Consider the following 11,129-nt stretch of genomic DNA (forward strand, 5'->3'; position numbering starts at 1 on the left):
ATTGTTGTATAAATTCTTATTTTTATTAATTTTATTAATTTTTATTTTTTTTTATATAAATTCTTTTTTGTTTATCTTTTATTGTATTATATTTATGTTGTATATAAAATTTTTTATTTTTCTATTTGGTTTTATTCATATGAATTTTATTTATTTTTTATTGTAATTTTATTTACTTCTGTAATATACTATTTCGTAAATCTTCTAAACTCGTTGAAGGATTTATGAATACTCTGACCTGCTTTTTACTACTGAACATTATACCTCATCACTTATGTTTTCATCAATTTTTTTCGGTAATAAAATTAGCAAAAACACACTGTAAATCCCGTAAAATTAATAAATAATTAGTCAATAAATTAAATTTTAATAAAAATATTAAAAATGTGAATCTAATATTAAAATGAGATAGAGTTCGTTAAAACAAAAATTTCGACACCAATTTTAAAGAATTTGACCCAAAATTGGGCTGAACGAGCTGAACCAGTCGAACCGGATCCGTATTGGGCCTAAGCCCAACTTAACTCCTCTTAATCAAATAAGCACAGCTCATTCTCCTCCCCCATATGGCATGAAAAGAAGGCTGGGAAGCAGCATCAAGGGTGAGAGCATGTAGCACTTTCAAAACCCTCACTCAAATTTGATTTCTCAATAATTTTTTATCCGAAATTTCGATTGACGAACCGTTTGCGATTACGTATTCACCGCAACGAACTCTACGAAATCCATGGAACAATTTGGTAGATAACTCACTATTTTCTTCTCAAACAGTTTTTCCCAATTTCGAAAATTCATAAACAATTATGTTAAAAATTGTTCAATTTTGATGTTCTAGGTTCGTTTTAGCTTGCGGAGCTTATTGGGTTTGAGTTGATACACATGTGGATGTGGTAAGGATCACCTAAACCTTAATCCAATTTTTATTTTATTATGTAAAATCTGAATTTGGAATATATATGTGTATTAGGTGTGAATTAAGTAGATATATATGCATTGGGATTGAATTGTGAGCATTTGGAAGTTTAGTGGTGATTGGAGCTAAGATTTTGGTTGGTTTCTCAAAGTTTGAGGGGCTGTGGTTGTGATTCATGTGGCTGACTTGGACTAAATATAGTGATCGATTAAGGTATATATGGTTTAGGTTTCACACGTTTAACATATAAGATTTTATGAAAACTTAGGTTAGCACACTATAGGATAAGTTGAAATAGTTAAATGTGTTAAATAATTAGTGTTTGTGGTGTTAATGGATAATTTGATGTGGTGCTTGTGTTGAGTAATTGATAATGGGAGTCAAGGGTTTGTATGTAATATGTATATATGCTAATATGATAGTGATGAATGAAGGGCTTATGATTATGGCAAAGTAATGGTATGGATGAGATAGTGGATGGTGTTTATTTGAATGATCTTTATTTGGAATTGTTGGCATTGTTATGATGAATAATGTTGTGATAATGTTTGAAGAGTTTTATGAAGATGATAATATGGGGAATTGGAATAAGATGTTAGTTGTGACTAAAATGTGTAAAGTTGGAGAAATGTGATATGTTTGAGCTAAGATTGCAAGAGTGGTTATATGATGGTGAAGAGTAAGTTGTATTGATGGTTATGGTATAGTGGGTTGAATGGAAATGAGCTTTGAAAGGAAAAATGTGGTTTTGGTAAAAAAATGAGGTTTAGTGTAATTTGGTAAAAGGTGGTTTTTGACGAACTTTGGAAGTTCATAACTTGCTCCTCAAATTTTGGATGAAAATGCGTTTGTTTCAAATGAAAGATGGTTTTGCAAACTTTTGAACGATATAAATTTTGTGAAAAATGGAATTTTTTAGAGAAAGTTATGGACGACGGAAGTTTGGTGAGGAAAAATGTGTATGCAGGTTGTTAAAGCTGGTTTTGCAGCTTTCTGGACAATTTGCTATTTTTTTTTTTGAAAAAATGTAGATCCACGCGTACGCGTGGCGTGACATTTTAAACTACACATGCGCGAGTAGTCCATGCGTATGCGTGATGAGCCAACATGCATGACCACGTGTACGCATGACCCACGCGTACACGTGAGATGCTGTTCTCACCTATGCGTATGCGTGGTCCACGCGCACGCGTGGCCCCTGCTTGCTGCAAAATTGGAATTTTGTGTTTTAAACCAGATTTTTACCTGTAAACCTCTATTTTCTTCCTTTCAGACTTAAGGTATAGTACTAAGTCCATTAGCTAGTTGAAGCTAGGAAAATAAGGTAACTTAGGAATGAAGAAAGAGGTAAATATGATGAGTTATAAAGAAGAGATGTAAATGTGAAATGAAGTTATGATGCCATGACTTTGATGAATGATTATATTATGATTATGAACATGAAACAACTTTTGAATGATGTTATCTGAGATACGAGTTTTTCTGGGTAACAGAACTGTGGCTTGCCACCACGTGTTCCAGGTTGAATCTCAATACTCTGTTGACCCTACGTCGTAAGGGTGACCGGGCATGTATAAATTTCCGGGTATGGATAGCCCTCATTGAGTGATTAAATGATGAATGAATGTGAAATCTATGCATAGACTCATGGGGATGCGCGACGGGGGACAGTCTAAGGTTTTCGGACTTGTTGGGTTGGCTGGATAATCGACAGATGAGCCTCATCAGCCATAGGACAGACATACATCATATGCATTTGTTTGTTTTGGTTGTTATGCATTACTTGGGATTGCCTAACTGAACATGTATATTCTGCTACCTATTATACTTACTACTTGTACTATCTATTTCTTACTTGTGCGTGAACTTGTTTGATTGCTTGTCTCTGCTGGATTATGTATGACGGAAGAACGGAGGAAGGGTAAAATGGGTTGGTGTTGATGTTAGGTTTGAAAGTGAGTAAGTTTAGGAATGTCTAGATTACCTACCCCTATTTATGGCTTCTGTTTAGAAATTAAGTTTTACAATTGTATGACGGAGTTCTAGGATTGCCTTTGGCATTCCCAAGACCTTATTTATTATACGTGTGGTACCTTTACCATGTTGAGAACCTCCGATTCTCACCCCATACTATGTTGTTATTTTTAGATGCAGGTTGAGAGGCACCTCGCTAGGCGTCTGGATCTTGAAGCGGAGTAGTCCCTGGGTTATTTTGGGTTTTCTGTTTGTATATATATGTACCTAGGTACTTAGCTTGCTCTCCAAGAAACTTGTTTATTTTGTTTCTCATAGAGGTTGATGGAGAGCTAGGGTCTTATTTTGTATTTTGAGTATTTTGGGATACCTATATATGTATGTATATATATATTCTCCGGCTAGCCTTGACTTCACGGGCTAAGTCAGGAGCTATTTATGATGTATTCTTGGCTTTCTTTGCTTTTTCGCTTGTTCATATCATTAACTTTTAGGTTTCTTAGCACGCAAGTAATTTTATTTCCTGAGCGTTACGCTTTTTATTTTGCGATTTTGTTTTACCCATTTTTCAAGACTCCTAATATATTATGTCCTTCCACTATTAGATGTAAATATTTCCTGATTAGAGGTCTGTAACACCACACTACCTCTAAGTCGGATGTTACACACACTCCCAGTCATTTTCCCAAAATTCTCAACTTAACTATGGCTCGATATACATCGTTTTCGTTTATTTATAGCCTCCTTTAGTACATAAATTATTCCATTGTCATGAGTTTTGTGTTTTTTAATATAAACTGTCCAGCCTAATGTGCCTTACCATAGTAACACATAAATCGTGCTAGAGTCTTGAGTAGTGACTAGTTACGCGTAAAAAACATAACTTATGGTGACCTAGGACGATTTATATATATTTTGTAACACACATAGGTTTGGGACGATTTATCTATTTTTGAACAATGCATTTCATGCATAAATCGTCCCAAGATAACATAATTCATATATTATTTAAAACACAAAAGCCAAGAACGATTTATATATTATATGATTTAGGAAAATTACGTTTTTGAAATCCATTTAGGAGAATTGAGTAATTTGGTTCTCCTATTAATTTATTTAAATAAAAAAACCTTAATAAAATTATAATTTTTTCATTAAAAATATTATATAACATTATTCCCATAAAATAATGGGATAAATAGCGGAGTAGTCCCTACTTGTATTTTCCCATTCACTTGTTCAATCTAAAAAGCCTTCATCTATTTATCTTTTATTCTTTCTATCACTAGAATCTGCCTTGATAACAAAACCAAATATGTCTAATGATATCCCCGATGGCCACGTCAAGATTCCCACCACCGTGAAGTTCACCAAGCTCTTCATCAATGGACAATTTGTCGATTCCCTTTCAGGTTAGTTTGTTGCTAACTTAATTAACTTCTTAAACAATTTTTCTACATTTACAAGGTTTTTCTGTTATTATTTATACCCCTACCTCTCCCTTCTATTCTATTTTAATTATCCAATTAATTATCTGCATCTTATTTTCATATAATTTTTTCATCTTATACATACACGGTGGCTTGCTTTTTAATTTCACGTGTATGAAAAGTGAAATAAAATTCCAGAGATAGATGGAGACGAGAGAACCCAGTTTTGTCGGTTTCAAACTTTCAATTATTAAACTTTGTACTGTACAGCAAGAGATGAACACTACTCTCAATCATGCAACATAGTAAAGTAATATTTGCGTCTGCAAACAATTTTATGGAATTTTTGAAAAAATCAAATGTGGTTTTTAAATTTTTTTTTGTGATGATTTAATATAAAGGTTTATGACAAAAATATTAATAAATAAGTTCTTAAAATTTTGTAATTTGAAGAATCGCATTGCATTATTGGATTTGGACATGTGTTGGATACGTTTCCTTTTTTCAGTTTTGCCTCCCACTTTAGTCAACGAGTAAAGCCCAGCATTTCATAATTCATATGTTTACGGACTTAATATGTTAGGCTCCGTTTGAAATGAAGTTCGAAATTAAGAGATAAAACTAAATTAAGTTTTTGCATTATGTTTAGTGTAAAATGTAAGCGTTATGTTTAGTTTAAGATAAATATAAAGATTAAGAAGTAACTTTAAACTTTAAAAAATTAAATAAAAGTATTTTTTTAAATGTTATTAAAATTTGGATTAAATATTGTTTTTGTCTCTAACGTCTTGGGTCAAAATTAAAATTGTCTCCGGCCTTTTTTGTTATTAAAATCATCCTCAATGTTCAAAAACGCTTTAAAATCATCCTTTTTCGAATTGTTGGACCAAAATACCCTTATCATCATCATTCTCTTCTTCACCTTTCTCACCCCACTGTCTCCACCATATCCACTGCCACCATAACAAAGGGAGGGGCTGCTGTTAGATTGTCGCTGCCACTGGGTTGCCATTGCTGCTACAAGGTCATCGTTGGATCACCGCTGGTTCATTGGAGCGCTGCTGCCGCTAGTTCATTGGAGAAGAGAGAGAGAGAGAGAGAGAAGCGATGCAAAAGAGGCGCTGCCGCCGCTGGTTCATCGGAGAAGAGAGAGAGAAGCGATGCGAAGAGAGGGAGGGACGGGTTGCTGCTGCCGCTGGGCCGCTGGTTCATCGGAGAAGAGAGAAATAAGCGATGCGAAGAGAGGGAGGGACGGGTTGTTGCTGCCGCTGGGTCGCTGGTTCTCCGCCGCTGGATCGCTGATTCATCAGAGAAGAGAGAGCGAGAAAAAAAAACGATGCGAAGGAGGTGCTGCCGCCACTGGTTCATCAGTGAAAAAAGAAAGAGAAGCGATGCGAAGGAGGGAGGAGTTGCGGGTTGCCACTGTTGTCGCTGCTTCGTTTTTCGCCGGCAAAATCTTCTTCTTCTTCTTTTCGCCAGCAATGTTAGGGCAGTGGAGGTGGTGGGGTGAGGAAGGTGAAGAGGAGAATGATGATGATGAGGATATTTTGGTCCAAAAATTTGGGAAAGAATTATTTTAAAGCGTTTTTGAACGTTGAAGATGATTTTAATAACAAAAAAAAGTTAGGAACGATTTTAATTTTGATCCAAGATGTTAGAGATAAAAACAATACTTAACCCTTAAAATTTCAATTTTCATTATAAAAAACTTGATAATAAGATGACAAAAATTTTATATTCTATAATTAAAATTTTAGTTTTAATCTCTAATCACCAAATTAATATTGAATTTTAGTTTTTTAGTCCCAGTTTCTTTCGGTGTCGGAAAACAAACACTACCATAATTTACAAAGACTTATAAATAAGTTTTTGAAATATTTGCTTGCGGATACTTTTTCTTTTTGAGATCTAGAAACCTATAAAATTTTTAGTGGCCTACATATTCTATATCACTATTATTTTTTGTTAAAGAAAAGTTGATTTAGTTAAGGACATATAATTTTTTTTAGGGAATCAATTTATTTTTAAGCAAACAATTAACTAAGAAAGTAGTGAATGGATACAAGTTTAACATGGAAAAGAAAATTAAGAAAAAGATAAATATTAACTAATTATTGCTAAAAATTTGATTCTAAATATTTTTTTTAGTTTTAATATAATTCTTGATTTTAACTCGTTTAATTTATATGAGAATTTTAAGATGCTGAGTATCAAAATGTAATTCTTTTTTCTGCTCATAATGGAATGATTAGACTTATAAACTTCTTATGTAGATTCATATTAATCCATATTTTTATTCCTTAATAATAATTAAGTTAATAATTTTTAACCACTTATTCTTTAGAAGCAACAAATATTTACCAAAAAATTTGAAAACAAGTACAAATTCCCGAATTATGCAAGAATCTTTCAATATGAATAAAAGAAAATTAAATAATTTGTTCTTTATAATTATAATATGACGAGTTATAAGTGGTTAAGATTTCGTTTTCTAATTGCACAAAGTTCCATCATGACATCTTGAACCACCCAAAGATTATTTGTTGTTTTAGAATCAGATTCATTTTGAATATGTATTAATACTATGTAATTTCTTGTACATAGATATTTAATTGTTACATAATCATATTAATATATATAAAAGTGTTTAATTCTGTCACTTATCTAATATTTCATACCTACAAATATTTAATTGAATACATCTTTGTAGTGTATTAAAATTATGAGGCCTGCTACACATACAAGTAAAAAGGCCGTACAAGTTTTACAAGTTATCAGCCCAAACTTCATTAACACGCGCATTAACTCATTTTGAATGGAGCGTAACTACACGCGCCCCACTCAAACGGTTCCTCTTCGTCTTCTTCTTCTTCTTCTTCTCTTCTTCTTCTTCTTCGCCTTCGTCTTCTTCTTCTTCCTCTTCCTCTTCCTCTTCCTCTTCCTCTTCTTCTTCTTCTTCTTCTTCTTCGTTTTTTTTCGATTTTCATGGTTTCTGAAATTCTTCTTATTCTTCTTGCTGCACGTTCTTCTTCCTCTTACTCTTCTTCTTCTCCTTTTCTTTCGTTTCTGCACGTTCTTCTTCCTCGTTTTCCTCTTCTTCTTCTTCGTTTACGTCTTTTCTCTCTGTTTTCTCATTTTTTTTATTTTTCATGGTAAAATCGTTTTTGAAGAAGAAGAAGCAGCAGAAGATGAGGAGGAGAAAGAGAAAGAGTTCTGAATTATGCATAAGATGTACTTCAACGAATTTTGGGTGTATTTTCTTAAATCCTTTGGGTGTATTTTCTGTAACCCTTTGGGTGTATTTGAGTGATATCTGACTGATATCTATGGGTGTATCTGACTTATATCTATGGGTGTATCTTACTGATATCTATGGGTGTATTTTTCATTTCAGAAAAAATGGCAAGCATTACAGAAATACACCCAAACGATTACATAAAATACACCCAAGAGATTACAGAAATACACCTAAACGGTAACAGGAAACTGATATCTATGGGTGTATCTGACTCATATCTATGGGTGTATCTTACTGATATCTATGGGTGTATTTTTCATTTCAGAAAAAATGGCAAGCATTACAAAAATACACCCAAACGATTACATAAAATACACCCAAGAGATTAGAGAAAATACACCCAAACGATTACATAAAATACACCCAAGAGATTACAGAAATACACACAAACGGTATACATAAAATACACCCAAGAGATTACAGAAAATACACCCAAACGATTACATAAAATACACCCAAGAGATTACAGAAATACACCCAAACGGTTACAGGAATTCACCCAAACGATTATAGAAATACACCCAAAAGATTACAGAAAATACACCCAAAGGATTTAAAGAAATACACCCAAAATCATGCATAATTCAGAACTCTTTCTCTTTCTCCTCCTCGTCTTCTGCTACTTCTTCTTCTTCAAAAACGATTTCAGAGCTTGATGTCAAAAAACAATAGAAATCGAGAATAACGAAGAAAGAAAACAGAGAGAAAAGCACGTAAATGAAGAAGGAGAAAGAGAATGCAAGAAACAAAAGAAAAGAAGAAGAAGAAGAGGAAGAGGAAGAAGAACGTGCAGCAAGAAGAAGAAGAAGGTGAAATGAAAACGTGCCGTAACAGTATGTGGAGAAATTAACGTCAACGACGAAGAACAAACCAGTGAGAAAAGAGGAAAAAAGAACGATCGAAAAAGAAGGAGAAGAAGAAGGGATGTAGCGCGTCGTACGTGGAGCAGCGCGTAATTTGATTTTATTGTTTAATGAACTTGTAAAGCATACAAGCCCTAATAGCTTGTATGCAGAGCTTTTCCCTAAAATTATATAATCTCATGTATAATCATATTAGTAACTATACTACAATTAATTTTTAAAATTTTATCCACTACTTTAATAATTATATAAAAATAAATTAATTTAATGATATTATAAAAATTCATTTAACATTTAAATTTAATTTTAAGACATTAATAGTATATATTTTATATAATTATCTAATCATATTTATCTTTTTTAATGACTATTCATACTATTAATAATTTTTTTTAATAATATGACCATATATAACTAGTTACATATGTAAAATTGATTTACACCAACAAATAAAGTGTAACAAATATGACCATATATATATAAACAATTTTTGTTTGTTCCTTTGTGGTTATTGGGGAAAAATAAATAGGGAGTGAGTTTGAGACAATAGATCCAAGAACAGGAGAGGTAATTGCGAGAATCTCGGAAGGAAGAAAAGAAGATATTGATGCTGCCGTCGAAGCGGCGCGTGAAGCATTTGACACCGGTCCATGGCCTCGCATGGCCGGAGCTGTAAGTTTCTCTCTCTAGTCTCTAGCAAAATAAAAATAGTTATTTTGGAATATGTTTTGCTAACAAGTATATACACGTTTTTTATTTTTAATATTAGAAAAGAATGTGTATTTTATTGTATCATGGAAATCAGGAAGGTATCATAAAATTGTGGAAGAGAAATAAAAAAATTAGAGAGTCAGATTTGAGAAACAAAAAATCTGAAGGTCAGATTTATATTTATAATTTTTGTATTTTTTAAATAATAAATTTAAGGATCAAATTTGTATATTTATAAAATTTTATTATAAAATTTGACTCTCAAATTTTTTAACTCCATATTAAAAAAACACTCAATTTATTCACAAGTATACGCTAAGTTTAGTTAAGAACTAAGAATATTATTTTTTTGAAAAAATCTTACTATTAAGGATAGGTGTTTTATATTTTCAATAATTGAATATATCAAATTTTAAAACTTTTTATTATTTTTAATAAATATTTAAAAAATACTTTCTAACTAAATACTCTGAAAAGTTACTATTTTTAGATAATATTAAAGAATAAAGGGGAATACAGTTTATCATTATGAAATTGTCCAAGTAACTCAAATTCTTATAAGTTTTTCCGTCTAGATTTTCAATTAAATTTACAATTTTACACATAAGATTTTTTTTTATGGTTTACTGATAAGCTCTTATGAGTTTATGATTTAAACTTCACTATTCTAATATATTTTTAAGTGAATTCTTGAATTTGCACAGGCTTAAAAGAAAAAAAGAATGTTATAAGACCATCACTTCTAGTATAAAATATTGAGAATTTGTTAGTGTTAGTATAAATATAAGATAAAAACATAAAAATAAAGGTGTTAGAAATTGAACATTTCTAAAAAAGAAATATTTATGTTTTTATTATATAGAGATATAGGATTCTAGAATCAGATGCCTCCCCTTGAATAATCCATCACGTTTGTTTTTCTTCTTTGTTTCAAGGCTGATACTGATTGCGACAAAGGTATAGTTTATTAAATTCGTACCTCTTACTATAATGTGCTTATTCTTTGTTTTATATTCACAATCAAATATACCACCTACCTAGTTTTTAACATTTTTATAACATAAGAAAATCACATTATCCATGTTACAAGAAAACCAAAAATGAATAACCAAACAATTATTGTATAAGAATGTACATTTGATGTTTATAAAAAAAAAAAATTTGTTATGCTACCGTAAAACAATTTGATTATTCTCCAGTAAAATATTTTAATTGCTCTGGTAGATAAGATTCTGATTTTGATTTTAAGCTACTGGAAGTTCAAAGGAATCCCAGGATTGTGGTAGGCCAGCATTGGCATATTCCTAAAATTAAAGTAGCTTTATTGTGAAACAAAAATGTTATTCGCACATCGAAATTAGTCACAATGTATTTTATGTATAAAATACATGTATAGTATTTAACTTATTTTTAATATATATTTTGTATTTTAATGTGTATTCTATATTGATAATTGAATTGGGTTAATGTTCAAATTCGTCCCTGAAAGATCACGTGATCTTTATTTTCGTCCTCGAATGAGTTTTTTAATCAAATTAATCTCTGAAAGATAAACTGTTAGTCAAATTAGTCCTTCCGTCAATTGGATGATGACGTGACACGCCACGTGACACTTGACATATAAAAAAAGTTTTCTATTAGTCAAAATAGTCCTTGAAAGTTTAGACGTAAGTCATTTTCATCCCTTAAATTTTAAAAATTAGTCAACTTAGTCCTTATATAATTTTTTTATAATATTTAATTTATAATATTTTTTTATACTACTAATTTTAATATTATTTTTTAAACCTTAATAAATAAAATTCTCTTTACATCAAATAATAAAAATAATTAAATTTTTATAAAATTATTTTGTCATTTGTGTTTTAAAATTTTAAATTTTCAAATTGTAATTTTTTATGTGAATTTTTTTTATTTAAATGAGTTTATCAAGTTATTGT

The 11,129-nt window shown here is 31.1% G+C and overlaps 1 protein-coding gene across 2 annotated transcripts in view; it reads left to right on the forward strand.

Moving 5' to 3' along the window:
• The first annotated feature begins 4,107 nt into the window (after positions 1-4,107).
• Positions 4,108-11,129, forward strand: part of LOC107490259 (aldehyde dehydrogenase family 2 member C4) — a 10,413-nt gene continuing 3,391 nt past the window's right edge. Inside the window, exons 1-2 of one of the 2 annotated variants that reach the window (XM_052261444.1) lie at positions 4,108-4,299; positions 9,008-9,150. In XM_052261444.1, coding sequence (XP_052117404.1) covers positions 4,203-4,299; positions 9,008-9,150 — 240 coding nt within the window. In that variant the 5' untranslated portion in view covers positions 4,108-4,202. The remainder of the gene's footprint in view (positions 4,300-9,007; positions 9,151-11,129) is intronic. The other variant, XM_016111016.3, reaches the window with a different exon arrangement.

Source organism: Arachis duranensis, chromosome 5 (genome assembly GCF_000817695.3).
Source record: "Arachis duranensis cultivar V14167 chromosome 5, aradu.V14167.gnm2.J7QH, whole genome shotgun sequence".
Lineage (NCBI taxonomy): Eukaryota > Viridiplantae > Streptophyta > Magnoliopsida > Fabales > Fabaceae > Arachis > Arachis duranensis.